The sequence below is a fragment of the Cotesia glomerata genome, linkage group LG1 (assembly GCF_020080835.1).
Source record: "Cotesia glomerata isolate CgM1 linkage group LG1, MPM_Cglom_v2.3, whole genome shotgun sequence".
In the NCBI taxonomy this organism is placed as follows: Eukaryota; Metazoa; Arthropoda; class Insecta; order Hymenoptera; family Braconidae; genus Cotesia; species Cotesia glomerata.
The window spans coordinates 18309534-18333811 of record NC_058158.1 but is presented as its reverse complement, the minus strand read 5'-3'; the positions used below and the strand labels follow the sequence as shown (position 1 = coordinate 18333811).

The following is a 24278-nucleotide window of genomic DNA, read 5'->3' as shown; positions in this document are numbered from 1 at the left end:
ACCGTAAAGACTCAACACAGGACTTTGACACAGTTTTGTTTGCTATACATTTGGCCCCTTAAATTTAATTAATTAAAACAATAAACTAAACAAAATGAATCTAAATTAATAAATAAAAGGGCGCCACCAGGATTTTTAATCACGGTTCCTGGAACCGGAACCAGAGCTGAGCTTATCTTACAGGGAGAGAGAGTGGAGGAAGGTGATCGGAAATAAATAAATTTTTAATTAACAATATAACCGGTATTTATTAATAACAAAATTAATTAACAAATTGTGCACTCGCACATACACTAAATCAACTTAAAACTATAATTTAGTTTTTACTATCTATTTACAGTAGAGTTACTCTGCACAAGGAACGCACTGTGTGACAGAGTTCGTCTGGCCTGACGAGTGGCTAACCCAAACCTTAACAATACCTTACTTGACTCACTAACTTAACGTATTATGACCCCGCGCAGAGAACGCAATGCACGAGGATCGTCTTTATCACACCACTAACAGAAACCTCAGCCTAGTGAACGCAACGTAAACTGAGACTGCCTGCAGCCCACACACATACCCCTTAAGTACCTAGCCAACGAAATACCTCGCACAGAGAACGCAATGCACGAGGGAACGCTGTTAACACTCACATACCCATATCCCTTAAGGGGGTATTCTAGTCTAGAGTTTTGAAAAAAATGAAAAAATTTTTTTTTCATAATTCGATAGTTTAGATATTCAAAAATATCTCCCTGAAAGGATTTTTCAAAATTTAAATTATTTTCAAAGTTACAGCCGTTTTAATGTCGGTGCTGGTAAATTGACTGATAAAGTATATGACCCAGATTTTACTTTTTGTATTTGAGTATTTTAGTTTATTTTTATTAATTACTTAAAAATTCATAGAAACAATTATTGTTATTAGTGCAGCGATTATTATTTAATTATTGTATTTATTTAGTTAATAATATTATATTATTGTTACCGAAGGTATGATTAAATTAAGAAATTAAGCGTGTGAGAAATTATTATGAAGCCGAGCGAATTAATCGAGCAAAAGAAATTAATTGTAAAAGAAATTAAAAGACTGGGAAAATTATTCTAAGTTCCGAACAAGATTTAGTATGGGAAAGCGATGAATGGATATAAAATGAAAGAAATGACGATTATTATTTTGTAAGAAATAATTTAGGTAAGCGAAGATTTTATAAGTCCCGAGGACAATTTAGTATGGAAAATCAACGAATGGATATATAATGAAAGAAATCGCGATTAAAATAATAAAGAATTGTGGATTTGACGAAACGAATGGATAAAAAAATGAAGGAAATTACGATTAAAATAATAAAGAATTGAGTTTCGAAAATAAAAACTTAGAATTTGGCGAGACGAATGGATAGAAAATGAAGGAAATTACGATTAAAATAATAAATAATTATTTTTAAATTCTCGTTCGATGACGCCGGACAGATGGCGACAAATTTCCAATTTCGTTCGCTTTAAGTAAAAATTTTAAATATGAGAAAGTCCAAAATTTTGGCACGGAGAGGCAATTCTTTCTCGGGAGAATTAGTCGGACGAATACTCTTCACCAAGTGATTCTAGAGGATGATACTCTACCTGGAGTCTGACCAAGACCCAGGTAAGTATCGTGAACCGACCGGATGAAAGTGCTACTCCCCGTGCCGAAGCCTTCAGCTGAGGTACGGTAGGTGATCATAAGCCGTGTAGGTGGGAGCGAGGAGGATACTCTCCACTTGATCTCAGGGTAGAGTTTAGGACCTCCCAGGAATGACGGCTAGTCGCCCTGAGGGGGGAGGGGGTGTTACTGGGAAACTAGTTAGTATTTTGTAGACCGCGTTTTTTTTTAGTTTGAACTGTGAATACCGTCGTGTATGTTTGGATAGAAAGTTTCTATTGTATTAGTGTATATTGCTTATATTGTTTCTTGATTTTGAACCGCGTTAATGATTTTGAACCGCGAATATGTGTGAAAAGAGTGTTCTAATGTATTGTTTATATTGTTTAATTTGCTTATATTGTTTATATCGTTCATTAACATGATCAAGCCAATAAAGAGGTTTCCTTTTTCTTTGATTTATTTAAAATGAAGTGTTTTGTTTATATTTTGTTATTGATAATGTGATCCCCGTTTATGACCCTGGACTCCGGCGAGCAAATTTCGAGCTGGGGACTAATTAGATAATTATATTTTGAAAACGTGGACGTTACAAGTAATCACTCAGTTGTCTGCGTACTACGGATTAGCTATCCGTTGTCATCCTGAATCCGTTGAAGATATGAAACAAGAAATATGGGCCACGTACTTGCATAAAATTTCAACTGATAAAAAGCCTCAGCACATGAATTGCCCTCCTGGACCAGACAGCTGGTGCAAGTGGCAGAAAGCAGCGGCCGAAGGAACTGAGGATGACTTTCACCATGAAAATCCACCTCTAACTGATAAGGTTTTAAAAGTTATGAAACCTATTTACGAATGCTTATCAGATGATTCTTTATTAGAACGTTGCTTGGGCAGCGAAACTCAAAATAACAACGAGTCACTTAACTCTTTAATATGGAAATTTGCACCCAAACATATCCATGCCGGGTCCCAGAGAATTGAGATTGCTAATTGTTTAGCAGTTTGCATTTTCAATGAAGGCTTTTATCCTATTTTACAAATAATGAGTTTAATGGGAATAAAAATAGGTCTGGAATCTCATGGGTTTGTTGTTAGGCGCAACGCAGTAAGGATTGAACGGTCTGAGGTTAGAGCTTCAGATGCTTCAAAAGAGGAAAGAACTGCTCGTTATACAGAGAGAAATGCTGAAAACAGTCAATATGAAGTAGAGGAAGGCCCAATGTATGAAGCTGGGATGGCTGATTAAGAGAATGTAAGTTATACGTACTATTTTATCAGTTACGCTGCCTGAAACTGAACGTTAAACTTTAAACGCGTTTTTCTCGAAACTACTTTTATCGATACGGTGATGCAGATATCTTAGGTTCTAATCAGCCGATTTACTTGAAATTTAGCATGAATATTTTTCAATTATCTCGCTTTCGCACTAACCAATAAAAATTGAAAACTTCAAATTTGTAATATTTTTAAAAAATTGGAGAAAGTTGAAAAATGAGTAAAAAAATCGACTTCTATTTTTAAACAGCCGCCATTTTGTGAAAAAAATTTTTTTTTCAAGTTTTGTTGGTTTGTGCGACAATGACATTTGTACTGATCAATAATTTGGCATTGTTTTTTTTTCAGATGGATACAAAGGGAGAAATCCTTTTCACAAGGACACGGCCTTTTTTTTTTCTCTACTTCAAGGACTTATATCTTTTTGAAAATTTATTTATTTTTTTTGAAATGTATTTTTTTGTATTCTTGAAATATCAATAAACAAATGATAAAAAATTGTATGGTAAAAATATTAACTGCTTCTTTTATATTAATTGCCAAAAAACGCTCGAAATTCAGACCTCTAGACTAGAATACCCCCTTAAGTAACTAGCCAACGAAACACCCCGCACAGAGAACGCAATGCACGAGGGGACGCTGTTAACACACACACTCATAACCCACGCGTCTTCACACACACACACACTCTGATTTTACTTTACTTTTATTTTTGACTTATAAAAGTATTATAAAAATTTAATTCAAAAATTTATTACATTGAATTACTTAATTATTTCAGTCATTAGCTAGTAATTAAATCATAAAATATTTTCACGACTTATAAATTTAATTACCAAAAATCCGAACTAAAAACCGACGCCTAAATTTATTCCAAATCAATCACGAGTTTAATACTCAACGTTAAATAAATTTTCAGGAACATTCGACGCATCAATTTATTCCCAAATTCAACTCGTAATTCTATTATTAATTATAAAAATGATTCTTGTAAAATTCATCAATTAATTTTAACTAAAATTCCCGGATTTAATATCTACGCTGTTAAATAAATTCTAAGAATTTTATCAAATGATGATATTAAATTATTAAATAAATTACCAGTACGTAAGTTCAATATAAAAATAACCACGTGAAATTTTCCGATAAAATAAATAATTAATAAACAATTTATCTCAATGTAAAATAAATTAACGAAAAATTATCCACGGGCAAATCAGTCTTAAATGCGCCAAAATTCAGTAAATCAATTCTCAATAACTAATATAATCTTAAATAATTATTTCATTGTAATAAATAATATTTAAGTTCTCGTCTATATTTTAAAATATTTAAATGATTAGATCTTGGGAATTTGGACCATAAATGAAGATGTTAAATTATAGGAATTGCAACGTTTCGCTGATTTATTTCAGCTTCATCAGGCAAACTAAAAATAAAAAATTATTTTAAGTTAATACAAATAATTGACATATACAACAATATAAGTTAAGATAACAATAGTTACTCTTATGGTTAACATCCTTGTCTCATTTTTACACAGTCAATAGATGTAATAGAGTAAAACAGCATATTCATAATCTCAAACATTTTTTTTTTTTTTTTTAAATTACAATTTCAACAACAAATTGTTAAGATTTCTCTCAAATACCATTCTAATTAGTAAATTAACACATCATTTCGACACTGGTCATAGTTTCCAATTTGATAAAGTAGAAATATTGGATTATACAATGATATCATCTGGAACTTGAGAAACCGTGGTTGATGAACGAATTTTAACTTTTAGATAAATGTGGTCTGTGATAATTATTTTTATAAAAAAAAAAAAAATTTTTTTTATATATATTTTTATATTTTTATATTCTCATATTTGTGTAATTGTAACGTTATCTCATTATAGTCGTGCCAGTAGTTATTGACAAGTGTTTTAGTGTGATACCATAGACCTCAAATGCAAAACTCAATTTAAATATTGCCGGGAAAAAAAAAAAAAAAAAAAAAATTGCAGATAAAGTAGTAAATATCATTTTAATTATCCCAACCATGATAATTAAAATGATCTAACCTATAAGTCAGTTGTAAACACGCTTGACAGTTAGACATTGTTGAATGTTTATTTTATATAATTAATTTACTAATTAGAATGGTATTTGAGAGAAATCTTAACAAGTTGTTGAAATTGTAATTTAAAAAAAAAAAAAAATGTTTGAGATTATGAATATGCTGTTTTACTCTATTACATCTATTGACTGTGTAAAAATGAGACAAGGATGTTAACCATAAAAGTAACTATTGTTATCTTAACTTATTTTGTTGTATATGTCAATTATTTGTATTAACTAAAAATAATTTTTTATTTTTAGTTTGCCTGATGAAGCTGAAATAAATCAGCGAAACGTTGCAATTCCTATAATTTAACATCTTCATTTATTGTCCAAATTCCCAAGATCTAATCATTTAAATGTAATAAATAATGTTAATTAATAATAATTCAATTGTTCTTAATAATAAATTATCACGTGAAATAATCAGTAAAGGATTTGCGCGCTCAAAATGGACGCCGATGTTCGTTAGTGCGTAGTAGACTTTGACCTTGGGTACATGTTAACTGCGTTGTAAAATTTGACCGACGCTTGTCTGATCCGTGAGAAGACAAAGGAACTTTCTCGAAGAATTTATTTCTCGGTTTTATTTTATTAAATAAAATATTTGCAACTAAACCGATTTTTCAGATGTTTAAAATTATTAATAATTAATCGAGTAAATTAATAAAATAAATTCTCACGACAATTATTAAAATAAATTCTCACTCCAATTAACACCACAAGGTCCTTGAGCAGTCCTCGGGTATAAACCCCTTTGAGGGACGCTCAACGGCAAATAACGAATCAAAAATCAATTACAATCAAATAATTATTGAATTATTATTAATTATATTGAGAATAATTAATCGGTCAAAAATAATTAATAAAATGTGGGAAGTAGTTAGATGAGCCGAGTATAAAACCCCGCGGCTCATCTACGGAGGGAAATCTCCGTACAATAATCATTGTACCTTATAAGATTAGCTGTTGAAACTCCTTGTAGTTGGTAGGCTTCCTTCTTTAGACTCCTCCGTGTCACTTGTTTGATCACTCAACTACTTCTGCCGGCCGCACGTGAGCTACTCAACACGTAAACCTCAAAATACCCCCACTTATTACTAATTAGGTCCCGAAGACTGAGACGCGCCAGTGTTGCGTCGAATAGTTACCGATACCTGATCGATTTATCGATACAGGGTAAATTACCCTGTTACAACTTATAAACTTTATTAGGAACCCATAGTTTACCTAATTTGTCCATTTTGAAACCGAAATATTCAACATAAATCTCTTTGACAAAGTCTGTGATATTGATTTTTTGTTTTTTTTTTTTTGTATATAAACACTGCAAATATAACAAAATAAATCACTAGACGGAACACCTTAAAAATTTCTTAGAATCATTTTTACGATTCCATGTATGCATTGGGGTGGGTCAAAAAAATCGATTATTTTTTTGAAGTGAAACTTCTTTAGAATCGTTGTGATTTCAAACTCGATGAAACGAAAAAATGGTTACTATTTACAAGTGGGATCAACCCAAGCTAAGCCATGTTAATTTTTTTTTTCATCAAATTGAACAATTTTTTTTTTTCAAATTGTTCGTTTTTTTAAGTAATTTTTAAAAAAATATATCTAAAACATCAAAAAAATATAAAATAGAAATTTTATCCAAAAAAAATGAAAGCCAAAATTTTCTCCTTTTGAAGGCAAAAAAGCTATCGAAGTCATTATTTTTTTCTTTCATGACATTTTTATCTTAAATGCACCGTAAAAACAAGCAGAATAAAAAAAAAATTTATTTTTCACTTAGTTACGGCCCGAAATGGGGTTGATCCTATACGGAAAAAAGAAAACTCGAAAAATTACGTTATAAATAGTAATAAAATAAGTGTCCCGCCGTATTAATAAATAGAAAAATTACAGTTCGAAATAACATTTTTCTAAATTTAAACTTCTAATGTTAATTTTCAGAGCTTTCAATGTAAATATTACATTCTACAATGTAATTCTTATAAAATCTGTAATAATTACAATCTGAAACTGGAATTTTTCCAGTTTTCATCAAGGAGCGCCACGTTATATTATATATTGTAATTTTTCGAGTTTTCTTTTTTCCGTGTATTTGTAAATTATTACCCCAAAGATATATAAATCAAATTAAAACTAGAGCATTTGTTTCCTATTTCAGTTACTATAAACCTCTCGTGTCATTTGTTCAATGTGAAAATATAGAGACTTAATAATATGTAATATATGTAATATAATTGTTTACTTCGGGCTCGTACAAGTTTACTAAGCTCTTGGGAGATCTTAGTAGATCATGTACCAAAAACTAAAAGTGACTACATTCTCTCTAAAGAATATCTATAAGAAAACAATGCAAGTAGTCCAGTCGAAATTTCTTCTTAGCGATTTTTACTGAGTAAGGTCTTTATTTTGTCTCTTCTCAACTGGACTAAAGGTATACTTATCTAATCTCAGTCCAGCGAAGAACTTAGTAAACTTGAACAAGCCAATTAAAATATTAAATAATTTTTAGGCTCGGTGAAAAATAATTAACCTTACATATGTAAATATTTATCCTAATACTCCTGATACTCTATATATCTATCTCAATCTCTCGTAGCCTACCCCTGATTGAAAATACTCATTAAAAAGTATCGAAAATGATGAGATTTGAATTGTTTTCAATAATCCTAATTCTTTTTTTATGTATTTATAAATACACAGTTTAAATGAAGCGACTGTTCATTTTTTCAATAAGTATTTTTATTCAGGGACTTTTCAGAAGTTTCACTTCTACCGTGTGTGACTAGCACACACACACACACATTTTTTTTTTTTAATTTTTAACATTGAAAAGTTGGTTCTCAGGCACCTCTAGAAAATGCTCACCAAATTTGAGCTCTTAATATTGATAGGAAGCTTATGCTCATCACAGTTTTATATTTTTTGTTAGTCTCTTATAAAAAAAATCATATCTTACTATTGATCAATTTTTTAATCAAATCTAGGGATGGGCAAATGAAAAAAATATATCGATAAATATCGTATCGATATTTTTAAACAATATCGATTTATGCAGAACAAAAATATTGATATTTCGATTTATCGATATTTTTATTCGAGGTGCGATTACCCAAAAAATAGTCGAATTACTGGAACGATAAAAAATATCAACACACATTTAGTTTTTTCAATTTAATTTATTTATTAAGAAAATATTTATGTATTCAAATATTATTAATAAAATGAAGTTTTTAGCAATGTCAGAAAATGAAAATTTAAACAGCGGTTAGTAATCTGAATTTTATTCAAACCAGTAATCATCTGGTATAGACATTAAAAGTACTCGCTCTTTAATATGCTCTTCAGTTAAACTGCTTCTATTATCTGGAACAGCTAAATTAACAGCCGAAGCAAGTCTTCCAGATGCTACAGAGGAAGCCTGTCAAATCAAATATTTTAAAGCTATTTCAGATAGAACTGGTGTGAAATGGCGACAATTTACCTAAAATTCTATCGGGTCTGATTTTCGGTCGATTAATGGTTGGTCCAAATATTGTTTTAGTTCATTGGGAATGCTGCCAGAGCTTGGAATTTCTGCTCTATTTGAACTAAGCGTTATTAATTTTTCATGCCTACACCAAATAGACGACGAGCTAGCTTCTGGTGATGCTTGAGCTGGTCTTGGATCTGAATGTCATTGCTGAGTCTTGAAATAGCACTGAAGACAGCGAGTGGAGACGTGAAATGAAGACGTTTAAACCGTGAGTCTAATATAGTCGCCACCGAAAGAAAAGTATTTTTCTCAAGGGGAACGAGTTTTTCTTCGACTTTTTTAAGTAATGCCTCTTTAACAATTTCTCCTAGAGTAGTCGATGGCGTTGATTAATCAGTAACTTGACGAAGTAAATTAGAAACAGGAATTGCCAAGCTTGACGTAACATAATATTCTCCACTGATCTTTTCAGTAGATTCTTTAAAAGGACCTAGAAGAGTAGTCAGGTCTCAAATTACTTTAAGCTGCGAAATTGCTACCATATCAGGCGTATTCTTGTTAGTTTGGCTTTTAGTGGCTAAAATTTTAGCTACGATTCCTGACAATTTAACACCGTCCTAGCATATCTAAGCACGAGTTCCATCTAGTGCTGACTGCTTGGATCAATGTCAAAACTTCGCCTTCTTTTTTTCCTGAAGCTTGTAGCTCCGCTCGTAATTGGTCTGAAGCATTTACAGATTGTTTAAAAAATGTAATAATACTTTTAACGTGATCACAAAGTGCTGAAAATGCTGGAATTTCATTTAGTACCCCATCAACAATAAGTTTAAACAATGAGCTAAACAGGGAATCCTATGATCTTTTCCTAAAAACAATCGCACTATTGCAACCATATTCGCGCCACCATCTGTAGTGATCGATATAATTTTACTTCTATCAATAGCAAATTCGTCGCAGATATCATTCCATGTTTTTGTGATGTACTGGGCTGTATAACTCTGAAAAAGATATATGTTTATCCGTTATATTGAATAATATTACTCATTACCGATCACAATTATTAAGAAGTGGAGTTTTTTTAATTATTGATGTTTAAAAGTCCATCAGTTATACCTGTGATAGTTTTTGCGCGCATAGGTTTATACTCTGGATAGCAGACAAATTCTTTTCTTTGATGGTAACGATAAAGTGAACTGTCACTACCAAAAAAACTTCTTGTTGAATTAGTGATTGTGAGTATGTCACTGGTGAAATATTAGAAATTCGCCTCGTCTAAAACTTTCATAAGGATCGCCTTCGTAGTATTATATCTATTTTCAATTAAACCAGATACCTGAAATGAAAAACAAAGCAATTATCAAACTGTGAATTTAATTAAAATATATAAGAAAATGTCATTAAATACCCCTTTTCTGGATGGAAGCTTATGGAGAGAACTAACAGTACGAATGAATTTTTGCAAACCACTTTTTTCCACACATGATCGTGGGAAATTGAGCTTACATATCATATAAATTAATGCCTGAGTAATTTCATTATGTTTCTATCTGCCTTCTAGAATATATACATAATTTTTAGTAATACTATAATCATTTAAAAATATAGTATAAGTCAAGTCTAATTAATCAATATTTTCGCAAATTGATATGATACTGAAATAGAGAGACATCTGATAATTTTTAGAATTTTTTTAACAAACAAATTACAGCAAGAAAATTTTATTTGAAAACTTAATCTTTAGAAGCTCTAAAAATTATAAATAAGATTTTTATAAATAATTCTCTATGCCTAGTTTATTTTTCAAGAAAAATCAAAAAATTGTCAAGTATCTGCTAACTTCAGTTTCATAAATTGATTACAAAATATCAATAATAATTGTGAACTATTACTTTAAATTACCTTCAAAACTTACACTTCTCTCTAAGCAACTTTCAAGGGTGGATTGTTTTCTTCTTTTAGGTTCAGAGTTGTGAGACTGTTTCTGCAGAATTCGAAGAATCGTCTGTGATATTTTGGTTCTGACTTGAACTTTTATTTCTTGACAACGTAACCTGAATATAAAAAAATTAGAAAAACGGTTGACCCTGAAGGCCATCCCTGCAACTTCCCGCTAATTCCATACCTAGGCGCTTAAAATTGCACTTATCACGTTTTCGAGCTCTCCGAGCTCAAAAGTCTTATCAAAATTCGATGAAACACGATTTTACTAATTTTCAAACTGCTGTAACTTTTTAATAAATCAACCGATTTTCACTCGGTGGGCGGCGATCAATGTGGTTTTTGAGATCTATAAATGATTTTGAACAAAAAAATTGATCTGATAAAAAATTTTGGAGTTATTACAAAAAAACACTTTTTTCGATTTTTTCGACAACGATATCTCACAAACGCATCAACCGATTCTGACGTTCTATGTAGCGATCGATGCGGGATTTCAAGGTTAAGAGGTGATTAGTTTTTGAAGTTGATCGGTTCAGCCAATTCGGAAATATTTTAAAAAAATGAAAAAAAAAAACAATTTTTTTTGTCACTTTTTTTGCAATTTCTCGAAATCTACAGGTCCGAATCGGTTCCAACTTAGAGGAAATCTAAGTTTGGCGAAGCCCTTTCGAATGACACCAACCGCGATGAAATCGGTCAAGCCGTTCAAAAGTTACGAGAGGTTTACATACACACTCACTCACACACACACACACAGAAGCTGAAAGACGTTGGACCTGGTCATCCCATCAAGAAGCAGGAAGTGGTTAAGGATCCTCCACAAAACTCTTGTGAACAGAACAAGAAGCCAGGCTGGGAAAAGGTGCAGTCCAGAAAGGACAAGAAGAAGGAGCGCAAGAAACTGCTCCCAGAAAAACCTCTGGTGCCTCCACCGAAGCCGAACCAGAAGCCAAGAAGAAAAGCAACGAGACCGGAGGCACTTATTATCCGTCCAGCGAACAAAGATAAGTATTCTGAAATACTTACACGGATCAAGGCGGACGTTCGCCCAGATCAGGTCCGCAACACAGTCGAGAAGATACGCAGGACCGCGACAGGGAACATTCTCATCACGCTGTCGAAAGGCAGTAGTGATAGAGGTAAAGACCTGCAGAAGACTATCGCGGGAATACTTAAGGAGGACGCAAATGTCATTAGTACAGGACCTGAAGAAGACCTGGAAATTCGCGATATTGACGATACTACAACTAAAGATGACATTCTAACAGCTTTACAAGAGGCAGCTGGAAACGATTGTGGTATAACAGTAGAGGCCATTAAAATTCGTAAGGTCTTACGTAGCAGAACACAAATTGCGTCGGTGACTCTGGCAGCAACGGTAGCGCAGAAAGTGGTAGGAGAACACGGTAAGATTAGGATCGGCTGGACCAATTGTCGTATTAGAACAGTACTAAGACCAGTCCGATGTTATAAATGCTGGCATTTTGGACACCGTGCGGTTCAGTGCACAAGTAAAGTCGACCGCTCCAAACTTTGCATTAAATGTGGGAAAGAGGGACACAAAATCGCCGAATGTAATAAGCCTGCTAAATGCGCACTGTGTGCGGATCAATCCGGTACAGAGAATAACGCCCATCATGCCGGCACAAGCAGATGCCCAGTATACCAAGAGGCACTCAAGAAGATAACTGATAAACGAAAATGAGAATACTGCAGCTAAACATCAATCACTGTGAAGCGGCACATGATTTGCTCATGCAGACAGTACGTGAACAGAAGCTTGACCTTGTGCTTATATCGGAACCGTATAAACACCTCGGCGGCCAACCATGGGAAACTGACTGCACCAAAAAAGCTGTCATATGGTCCTGTCGCAAGCTCCCCTTCCAGAGTGTCGTTAACAATGGCAGCGCCGGCTTTGTAGCAGCATCGGTAGATGGCATCCGCTTTTCAGCTGCTACACACCACCTAGCCTCACTATTGTTGAATTCATGGACTTTCTGGATCGACTGACGGAGGACGCGAAGCAGTACTACCCAGTGGCAATAGCTGGAGACTTCAACGCCTGGGCAGTGGAATGGGGCAGCAAACACACCAACGCTCGAGGTAAAGAACTACTGGAAGCTTTTTCTACGTTAGATGTAGTATTGTTAAACAGCGGCGATGCGCCGACGTACACTAAAGGAGACGCAAGTTCTATTGTGGATCTTACTTTTGTCAGCAGCAGCCTCATCAGAGGAAACTACGACTGGAAGGTGATGGAGATCTACACGGCCAGCGATCACAATGCGATTCTCTGGGAAGTATCAAAGGACCAGAATCCTAGAAGACCGGCTAAGAAACTTGACATCGTTGGGTGGAAGGTGAAATCCTCTGACCCAGGTGCTCTAGTAGCTGCCCTAAATAGTGAACCGCTTACTACTGGATCTGCAGAAGAAATGACCAAGGACTTGATGAAGAGAGTGACCCAGGCTTGCGACACCTGCATGCCTCGTAAACGGGGCATGAACCAAAGACCTTCGGTGCACTGGTGGAACGAACACATCAGCTTCCTACGGAAAGAGTGTCTCAAGAAAAGAAGAATATCTCAGCGTGGTTATCGGCGGCCTGACTCAGCGGAACTAGTCGCAGAATACAAGAAAGCTCGTCGAGACTTAAACAAAGCCATCAAGGATAGCAAGAAGAACTGCTGGAAAGAGCTAATCAACGAGGTGGACAAAGACTTGTGGGGCAGACCTTACAAGGTAGTCATGGCAAACTTGAAATACCAGCCAATGCCGTCTCCTACGTGTCCTCAACTCCTACAGAAGATCGTGACTGCACTGTTTCCACGACAGCGCGTTTTCAACTACCTGTTGACACAAGACGAACTGAATGATATCCCACCTGTGACGAAAGAAGAACTGATGGAAGCTTGTAACCGCGTCGGGAATAATAAAGCGCCGGGATTGGACGGAATCCCTAATATTGCCTTGAAAACATCTATTAAAGCAGCGCCAGCGTTATTCCTCGATGTCTACAACATCTGCTTGAAGGAAGGGATTTTTCCTCGGAAGTGGAAACAACAACGGCTGGTACTACTTCCTAAAGGAAAAAAGCCACCGGAAGAACCGTCATCTTATCGTCCACTCTGCATGTTGGATACAGCCGGTAAGATACTCGAACGTATAATCCACCAAAGGATAGAAGCAGTTGTCGATCCACTATTAGCAGACAATCAGTACGGATTTCGAAAAGGACGATCAACCCTGGACGCAATCAACCTGGTTGTCGGTATAGCCAAAGACGCAATCGCCGGTACCAGATGGAAGGGTGGAACGAAGAAATATTGTCTGGTGGCAACCCTAGACATCAAAAATGCCTTCAACTCCGCCAACTGGGATCGCATCATGCAAGCTCTTCAAAGAGATGAACGTACCAGGATATCTAAGAAGGATAGTCGCTAGCTACTTCACGAATAGAGTCCTTAGATATGACACGAAGAATGGTCCAAAGGAGTATGATGTTACTGGAGGCGTCCCGCAGGGGTTCTGTTCTCGGTCCACTTCTCTGGAATATCATGTACAACGGATTGCTGAGACTGAAACTACCAAGAAATGTCAAACTGGTAGCGTACGCGGACGACGTAGCCGTAGTAATCGTCGCCAAGCATATTGATGAGATAAATCATATGTTCACGATCACCTTTGAGCGAATTAACCAGTGGATGGACACAGTAAACTTACAACTGGCTAAACAGAAGACCGAGGCTGTACTTATCACTAGCAGAAAAGTGGTGGAAACGATCAATTTAAACGTCGGAGACCAAGAAATCACATCCCAACCATTCATTCGATATCTGGGAGTGATGCTCGATTCCCGACTTAACTTCAAACAACAAGTTGAACACGTGACCGCCAAAGCATCAGCAGTAGTGGCTAACCTAGTACGATTGATGCCCAACATCGGTGGCCCGAAGCAGACAAGGAGGTTATTGCTATCATCAGTAGTTACATCGGTCCTCACGTATGGGATATCCATTTGGTCCGACGCACTTGAGACCCAAGAATCATTGAGGAAAGCATGTCCGGTTTACCGACTGAGCGCGCTAAGAGTAGCCAGCGCCTTCCGAACAATATCAGAGGAAGCAGTGTGCGTCATTTCTGGAACTCTGCCGCTTAGAGTCTTAGCTAAAGAAAGACGGGCCCTTTACCATCGAAAGAGGTCAACTACACTGAGCGCTGAAGAACTAAGAACAGAAGAACAGGAGAACAGCATCTCGCGATGGCAACTTGAGTGAGACGCCGCAGCAAAAGGAAGATGGACACACCGCCTCATACCAAAGAACGACGTTTGGCTGAGCCGAAACCATGGTGAAGTCAACTATTACCTAACTCAGATGTTGTCAGGACATGGGTGCTTTCGAGAGTATCTGCACCGCTTTAAGCACGACGATTCTCCGGAGTGCCCGTCTTGTCCAGGGGTTATTGAGGACGCAAGGCACGTTTTCTTTGTGTGTCCACGTTTCAATCCTCAGCGTGAGGAGTTAGAGAGGATCCTGAACTGGAGAATCCAACCAGAGACAATAGTAGATGCAATGTTGTCGAATCAAACTGCTTGGAACGCTACAAGCACTTTTGCCACAGAAGTGCTTACAGAGCTGCGTTCCATTGAAAGAAAAAGAGCAAATGACAGAAACTAGAAGGAAGGAAAAATAACACCTTAGCCACCAGAAGGAATAGCGGTAGCTGGATCCTCCCCTCACGAAGTAATGCCTGACGGCGGTTTCCATGAGGGATTAGAGGAAAGAAGAAAAGGGGTTTAGGGTTTAGTGGGTAGGGGCGTTAGGGTCGAGTTTTAGTATGACACTGCGTCGAGTCGCCACATATCCAGGCCAAACAACTATGCCTGGAATCTGTAAGAAGGATTCCCCCCCCTAAGATAAAAAAAAAAAAAAAAAACACACACACACACACACACACACACACACACGCACACGCACACACCACACATCCACAGATTCGGTAGAATCTGGCACCAAGTTCCGTTCAAATCCGTTGTAAACGGAGCGCCAGACTACCGACTGTGTTTACTGTAAGCAGAACGGTATTTTGAGGTTGCAAAATTTTATTTAATTCTACGGTACTTCTTGTTCCTAAATTTCATATTATAACAGTAATTCATGCTTTATTTTACTGATATTAATTAATTATATTCAATTATAATAATTAATCTACTTGAAATTATTAAATTTTATCAGCACAAACTATAGCAAGCTCAAAAATTTCGATTCTGACTTTTTTTCTATGTAAAAAGTGACATGCCACAGATCAAATAATTCGAGAATGCATGGTAATCTTCCAATAGATGGGAAACTACAGTTAAAAAAATACATTTTACAGCTTGCATCTACATTCGCCAGGGTGCGCTGGAATTGTTTTTACATAAACTGTAGCTTCAAGGGGATAGTTTGCTATAAAAAATGCAGCCAACGCGAGATTTAAGTTGGTACCAATAGTAAATTTTTATCCACAGATTCGGTAGAATCTGGCGCCAAGTTCCGTTCAAATCCGTTGTAAACGGAGCGCCAGACTACCGAGTGTGTTTACTGTAAGCAGAACGGTATTTCGAGGTTGTAAAATTTTATTTAATTCGACGGTACTTCTTGTTCCTAAATTTTATATTATAACAGTAATTCATACTTTATTTTACTGATATCAATTAATTATATTCAATTATAACCATCAATTTACTTGAAATTATTAAATTTTATCAGCACAAACTATAGCAAGCTCAAAAATTTCGATCCTGACTTTTTTTCGATGTAAAAAGTGACATGCCACAGACTAAGTAATTCGAGAATGCATGGTAATCCTCCAATAGATGGGAAACTACAATTTAAGTTAGTACCAATTGCAAATTTTTATTATAATTACAAAAAATACTGAAATCCGAACAAAAACAGTTTCACTGTAAAAAAATCGCGCCAAGTCCACGTTCATAAGACTATTAAGAAAAGAAAAAAAAAAAATGTTAAATTGATTACTGCAACCGTTTAATAGTATATTGTGCAACAATATTCGCTTGAGTGGGTAATCGACAACGTCGCACGAGTTGCTCATACTATTTTGTATTACAAATGCGGCGATAGATGTGGGCACAAAATCGGGATCCAGGGGCGGAGCCCTGGTGGGGTCCGAGGCAAAGCCCTGGCAAGGGTTGAAGGGGGGGGCGGAGCCCAACCAGTCCATAAAAATAAATAAAAAGTTAAAAAAAAAGAAACAAATATATATAACATAATAAAAGCAAATTAACTAATATTAACTAACATAAAATAAATTTACGCATTGAAACAATCAACACATAAAATTAAATGACATCAAGTTTAGCTGTCACTACAATTTTTTAATTTTCTTTAACAAACAAATTCGTTCCAAAAAATTATTCATAAAAAATTGCATTTTTTATTTAATAAAATTCCTACAGGTCAATATTAAAAAAAAATTTTTTTTGTCATAATTTATTTTTTACAAAAATTATTAAAATGATCAAATTTCTGCTAAATTAATTTTCATCACAATTAGCTCAATATTAATTAATTATTTTTACTTTCGTTAAAAATATGAACTTTGTAATGTCAATCTCGCTTTTTTAATATTGACAATTAGATTGTGTTTTTTTTGTTATTTATTTTAATTTTAGCAGTTTTCACAGTCAATTGCGTGCGACAAGGATAGTTTGAATGCGCCAAAAATAATTTGCGTGCGACAAGTTTACTTTTCGCACTCAAATAACGGTTTCATTTATGAAAAAACTCACGCGTAATTTTAAAATGGGCAAACAGCTCTTTTTCAACCGCAACAGCGAGCGCCAAGATACTACTTTTCCCGAATGAGTAATACAAAAGATATTCGTAACCGAACCCCAATGCTTTCTGATTTCAATAATTTTCTAATAACTTTTTCAAATATATCCATTAAATTCATGAATTGTAGATATTTTCATAAAAATTTTAGCTCATATTGCTAGAATGAAAGTTTTTAACTATCTTACCCTATTCATAAATGTAAGGAGGCTTTACTTTTGGAAAAAGAGAATGATACGTCCGTTTTCATTACTTACAAGGAAAGGTTCCCAGGTTTCCAGCTCCGATTTTGATGCCATTGAAATATGTTATTTTAATAATCAATTAAAATAATAAAATTTCAATAATTTCAATAAAATTTCAATATTCTTGGTTCAAAAGTTACTTTGAGACAAAACCAAATAAATTCAGATTCAAACGCAAAATCCTGTGAGTATTGCGTTTGGAGATGGAGGTAATATTCACTGTGTGTAAAATGATGTAATTGCGGGAAAGCGGAGAATTAATTGCACAAATAACACAATTTATCTGTAACAAACTAAAGCGAATTAATAACAATTGATTTAAGCAAATTAAATTATTAAATAAGCGAAATGCGGTTTATTAACAAAAAGCGAAAGTAAAGAAATACTAATGGCGACTTGTTGCAACGAAAGCGTGGATGCGAAAGATAATAATAGAAATGCGTCTTCTTCCTCGTCGACTTGGGGAAGAAGGCTGATTGCGCATGTCAGCGGAGCGATCAGCCAATCACACCATCGAGACATGGCATGATCAGTCAAGCTAAGCTTTGCACAGGCGGTTAGTTTTTGCGGGAACTAGCGGTTGCAGGTGCGGCTCGTGAATTTGGGAGTCCCTCAGGAGCGACTTCATCGCAGCTGGGCCTGTTCACTGAACACTGTGAAATTCCAGAATGTAAAAATTAAGTGATTATTCGTTGTTCGGTGTGTATGAAGTCATTGTGTCTTTTTTAATATTTTTTCAAACGAGCAAGTGGGTTATGATCCACACGAAAACTGTACTTTCATAAAATCCATCGGTAAGAGAATAATCTCTATCCCATTAACTTAATTTCACAAAATAGTATATTTTTACAGATTTTCTGCGTCTTAAAAACGCATTTATATACTTTCCATTTTTTATCATTCTTCGTGTGGATCATAACCCACCTGCTCGTTTGAAAAAATATTGAAAAAGATACAATGACTTCTTACACAACGAGCAATGAATAATCGCTTAATTTTTACATTCCGGAATTTCACAGTGAATATTACTTCCATCTCCAAACGCAAAGCTCACAGGATTTTACGTTTGAATCTGAATTTATTTGGTGTTGTCTCAACGTAACTTTTGAACCAAGAATATTGAAATTTCATTGAAATTATTGAAATTTTATTACTTTAATCGATTATAAAAATAACATATTTCAATGGCATCAAAATCGGAGCTGGAAACCTGGGAACCTTTCCTTTGAAGTAATAAAAACGGACGTATCATTCTCTTTTTCCAAAAGTAAAGCTTCCTTACATTTATGAATAGGGTAAAAAATAGTTAAAAACTTTCATTCTAGCAATATGAGCTAAAATTTTTATAAAAATATCTACAATTCATGAATTTAATGGATATATTTGAAAAAGTTATTAGAAAATTATTAAAATCAGAAAGCATTGGGGTTCGGTTACGAATATCTTTTGAACGGTTGCAGTAATCAATTTAACATATCAAACCTTTTTTGTAGAGCGTTAAATTTCCTACAAAAATATGGTATATTCATTTGACAACTATTATTTTCCAATGTGGTAGGAAATTAAAAAAAAAAATTTTTCTTGATAAATTTTTTGAACTTTGACCTCGGATATCTTTGAAATGGTTAATGTAATCGCTCACGACATTTCGAACAAAAAAAAAAAATTATACCTCATACGGAAACTAATTATATTTTTCAGCTTTATTAATATGTTCGATAGATACAGTGAAACGCTGTTTAGAATTGCTTTTAATACCTTCTATTTATATTATCAATATCCATCAACATAGTTAGAAGTAAATAAAAATTCAATCTTTATAATCTTACCTCTAATTCGGCAGCACGTAGATTGCCAAAAAATATTTTTCGAAGAAACGTATTGGTCATAAAAACGAATATCAGCCCCTGAGCATACATCACCTGAAAATAAAGTATATTGTTTCAAAAATTTATTCAAGTTAGTGCGGTTAAAATTATTAACTCAAGAAAAAATAATCTGATTCGGTCATGAACTTGAAAAGAGGAAAGGGTGTAGCAGGATAAGTATTGTGAATCGGCCCTTAATGACAACTTCTATTCACATTCATGTTATAGGATCAACACGATGTGCGTATGCAGTTTATATGAATTTTCCTGCCGTACTCCATTTTAATCTAGAGATATGGTTGTATGTATGATTATACGTTAAACAGCCATATCTTAAAAAATAATTGAGATAAAGAGATAAATTCAAAATAAGGTTGTAGAGGACGTTAAAGAGTATATTTAGTATTTTTTTAAGATTATTTAAATAATTACAATCATCGATAATTAATAAATAAATATTTTATCATTAATTATTTTAGTGTTCTTGGTGACCTACAATCACCGAAAAAATATATGTTATAGTACTTGACAAGCCCTACTTACTCATTAAAACTATAATGAAAAAAAGTTGGTGCAACATTTCGAAAAAAAATAAAATTCGACGCACTTGTGTTTGACACAGAGGAATTTCGGAAGAAACGTAGCTTTTGGTATCCAAAAATATTTTGTAGTCGTGTCATACACCATTTACAGTGGAGATTAGTTCATAAAATAAGTTCATAATTTATGAATTGAATATATATTTATGTTCCATATATATTTTTAATCATAATCTAGAACACAGGTACATCTAAGTATTTTATGATAATGCTAATAATTGCTCGGAAATAAATCGTAGATTACTATCAATACAGTCGAATCTTCCAATATTATTGAACTCGATCATCTTAGTTATTTATGTACCTTGGGCGAGCCAAGTACCAATACGGTCAAGGTGATAAATATTTTCAGCAGGGATAATATCAGGCTGATACCCGATAGAGCCGAGGCTTTATTACCCTGCTGCAAATAATTACCGCCGAGACCGTATTTGCGCCTGGCTTGTCCGTGATGCTTAAAAAAGTTTTCGTCCTATGGCGGACGTATGCAGGTTTTTACGTGCAGGGGATACTCAATTTATGAATAAATAGCGTACAACGCCATAATTCTCTAATCGTCTAAATACATGAAAGTCTTGAAGTTAATCAAAGGTGCGCTTTTTAATTTAAAATGACAGTTGAAACGTAAGTTATTCGGCTGTATAAAGATTGGTGACGCTTGCGTGACATTATCCTCGACTGTATAAAGTTCTATACAGCCCAGTTGATACTGGCGTGTACGCGTCATATTTACAGAATGAGTGTCGACTGCGCGTAAAAACCCCCATACGTCCGCATGGGATGAAAAAAATCTTTTTTTTTCAGTATTTCCTTTCAGTAGTAAAAAAAAACACCGCGCGGCCGCTTATTAATACTAAATAAATAAATTAATTTATAAATTATTGAACTAGTTTTATGAAATTATCTAAACTGTAAATGGTGTATGACACGTCGACGAAATATTTATGTGTAGCAAAAGCTACGTTTCTTTCAAAATTCCTCTGTGTCAAACACAGGTGCGTCGAATTTTATTTTTTTTCGAAATGTTGCACCATTTTTTTTTCATTATAGTTTTAATGAGTAAGTAGGGCTTGTCAAGTACTATAACATATGTATTTCGGTGATTGTAGGTCACCAAGAACACTAAAAAAATTAATGATAAAATATTTATTTATTAATTATCGATGATTGTAATTATTTAAATAATCTTAAAAAAATATTAAATATACTCTTTAACGTCCTCTACAACCTCATTTTGGATTCATCTCTTTAGCTCAATTATTTTTTAAGATATGGTTGTTTAACGTATAATCATACATACAACCATATCCCTAGATTAAAATGGAGTACGGCAAGAAAATTCATATACACTTCATACGCACATCGAGTTGATACTATAACATGAATTTGAATAGGAGTTGTCATTGGGGGCTGATTCACAATACTCATCCTGCTATACTCTTCAACGTTCATATGGGGCCATAGAAAATTTGATAGTCCATATATGTCCTGACATGCCCATATATAGCTAGATATGAAAATTGACTATATCAGGCCATATGTGGTGATATCTATCTTGAAATGTTCTAATAGGATGATATATTTATAAATAGTTTGATATGGTCATATATGCACATATATAATTTTTTGTCAAAAGATAGCTGAATTGTTTCCTTACTGGAGAGTTTGAGTTGTTAAATTCTACAGAAAAAAATTAGAAAAACGATTGACCCTAAAGGCCATCTCCGCAACTTTCCGCTAATTTCACATTTAACCGCTGAAAATTGCACTTACTACGTTTTTGAGCTCTTCGAGCTTAAAAATCTTGTAAAAGTTTAATAAAACACTATTTCTTAAATTTTAAAACCGCAATAACTTTTGAATGAATAAACCGATTTTCACGCCGATGGCAGCATTCAACGCAGTTTTTGAAGCCTCATAAAGAATCTTTGGGTATGAATTGATCGAACAAGGAATTTCGGAGTGATTCCGAAAAAACATTTTTTTCGGTTTTTTTTCGACAACGATAACTCACGAACGAATCAACCGATTTTGACCGGGCTAGCGACGATCGACGTGGTTTTTTTATGTTAAGAGCTGATAAGTTTTTGGAATCGATCAGTAAAGCCGTTTGAAAGTAATTCCAAACAAACCACATTAAAAAAAATTTTTTTTTGTAGTTTTTTTGAGATTTCTCAAAATCCGAACAAAAACAGTTTCACTGTAAAAAAGTCGCACCAAGTCCACGTTCATAAGACTATTAGGAAAAAAAATTTTTTTTTTCTTTACAAAAGATACAAAATAAAAAAATTAAAAAATCCGAGTAACCGATATGATTGTTTATGATTTTCGGAAATTAAAAAAAATTTTTTTGTAAATTTAAAAATCAAAAAAAAAATTTTAGAACGTATTTAGTGTGTGCGGTTGCAAAATATTTTACTTTTAATGAAATTCGTAAAATCTATTTACTAGGACTTTAAAAAAATTGAAATACACAATGACGCACATCAAGTACGTTCTAAAATTTTTTTTCACCTTTTTCCTAGTTCATGCCACAGTGACATTACTCGAGAATAATAATCTTTTTTATTTTTTTATTTCAGATTGCTGGGAGGGTTGGAATCGTGGGCATGGTCACGTGCCAATTTTTTGAGACCCCCCCCCTCCCACTTCATCAGCTGCTAATTTTTTGGATTTTCAACTTTTTTTATTTTAAACTTCTCGCTAAGAAAATCAAAGATTTTCAAAAATCGGGAAGTTATTGTTTTCACCCCGTTTTACAAAAATCGAGTTTTTATAGAATCTCGACGTTTCGAGGTCCTCGGAAGCTTCCCTGACTATTCCCGCAGTGGTGTGTGTGTGTGTGTGTGTGTTTTTTTTTTTTTGTAGGGGGGGAATCCTTTTTACGGATTCTAGGCATAGCTGTTTGGCCTGGATATGTGGCGACTCGACGCAGCGTCATACTAACTCGACACTAACGCCCTTACCCACTAAACCCTAAACCCCTTTTCCTTCTTTCCTCTAATCCCTCATGGAAACCGCCGTCAGGCATTACTTCGTGAAGGGAGGATCTAGCTACTGCTCTTCCTTCTGGTGGCTAAGGTGTTAACTATCTTCCTTCTATCTTCTGCTATTTGCTCTTTTTCTTTCGGTGGAACGCAAGTCTTTAAGGACTTCGGTTGCAAACGTGTTGGTAGCGTTCCAGGCAGCTTCTGATGACAACATTGCTTCTACTAGTGAATCTGGTTGCATTCTCTGCTTCAGGATCCTCTCCAGTTCTTCACGCTGTGGATCGAAACGAGGACATACAAAGAAGACGTGCTCCGCGTCTTCAGCAGCTCCTGGGCAGGACGGGCACTCCGAAGAGTCATCGTGCTTAAAGCGGTGTAGATACTCTCGAAAACACCCATGTCCCGACATCTGCGTAAGATAGTAATTGACCTCACCGTGATTCCGGTTAAGCCAAATGTCGACCCGAGGTATGAGACGGTGCGTCCACCTACCCTCCTCTGCAGCATCCCAGTGTAGTTGCCATCGGCCTATGCTCTTCTGCCGTTCTTCAATTCTAAGTTCTTCCGGGCTCAGTGCAGTTGACCTTTTTCGTTGGTAAAGGGCCCGTCTTTCCTCTGCTAGAACTCTAAGAGGTAGGGTTCCAGCAATGACGCACACTGCTTCTTCTGATATAGTGCGGAAGGCACTAGCTACTCGTAGGGCACTCAGTCGGTATATTGGTCCAGCTTTTCTCCATGATTCTTGGGTTTCCAGTGCATCAGCCCAAATAGATATTCCGTAAGTGAGCACTGATGTGACTACTGATGACAATAGTAGCCTCCTGCTCTGCATTGGGCCTCCGATGTTAGGCATCAGCCGTGCGAGACTAGCCCTCACTACTGACGCTTTGGCACTGACATGTTCCACCTGCTGTTTGAAGTTGAGTCGTGCATCCAGCATCACTCCCAGATAATGGATAAATGGTTGTGATGTGATTTCTCGGTCACCGACATTAATCTTAATTGTTTCAACTTCTTTTCGGCTGGTAATAAGCACTGCTTCGGTCTTCTGCTTGGCCAGTTGTAGGTTCACTGTATCCATCCACTGGTTGATCTTCTCAAAAGTGATGTCAAACAGATGTTGAATCTCGTCGAGGTGTTTGGCGACGATCACTGCGGCAACATCATCCGCATACGCTACCAGTTTGACACATCTTGGAAGCTTCAGTCTCAGGAGCCCGTCATACATGATATTCCACAGAAGTGGACCAAGAACAGAGCCCTGTGGCACACCACCGGTTATATCATACTC

The 24278-nt window shown here is 35.1% G+C and overlaps 1 protein-coding gene and 2 long non-coding RNA genes across 5 annotated transcripts in view; 1 reads left to right on the top strand and 2 right to left on the bottom strand.

Moving 5' to 3' along the window:
- LOC123263005 (E3 ubiquitin-protein ligase synoviolin A) overlaps positions 1–24278 on the bottom strand; it is a 233649-nt gene that overhangs the window by 163132 nt on the left and 46239 nt on the right. The window contains exon 2 of the mRNA XM_044725521.1: positions 19360–19452. Coding sequence (XP_044581456.1) covers positions 19360–19452 — 93 coding nt within the window. The remainder of the gene's footprint in view (positions 1–19359; positions 19453–24278) is intronic.
- Positions 1045–22684, top strand: LOC123263114. The gene is made up of 4 exons (XR_006509096.1): positions 1045–1057; positions 13252–13254; positions 17966–17971; positions 22580–22684. It is a non-coding gene; the product is annotated as an uncharacterized LOC123263114 (long non-coding RNA).
- LOC123263093 lies at positions 8275–10547 on the bottom strand. 3 transcript variants are annotated; one of them, XR_006509094.1, is made up of 5 exons: positions 10400–10547; positions 9906–10054; positions 9614–9833; positions 8510–9498; positions 8275–8446 (listed from the first exon to the last, which is right to left on the bottom strand). It is a non-coding gene; the product is annotated as an uncharacterized LOC123263093 (long non-coding RNA). The 3 variants fall into 3 exon arrangements; XR_006509092.1 differs by having other exon boundaries at positions 8275–9498; XR_006509093.1 differs by having other exon boundaries at positions 8275–9498; positions 10413–10547.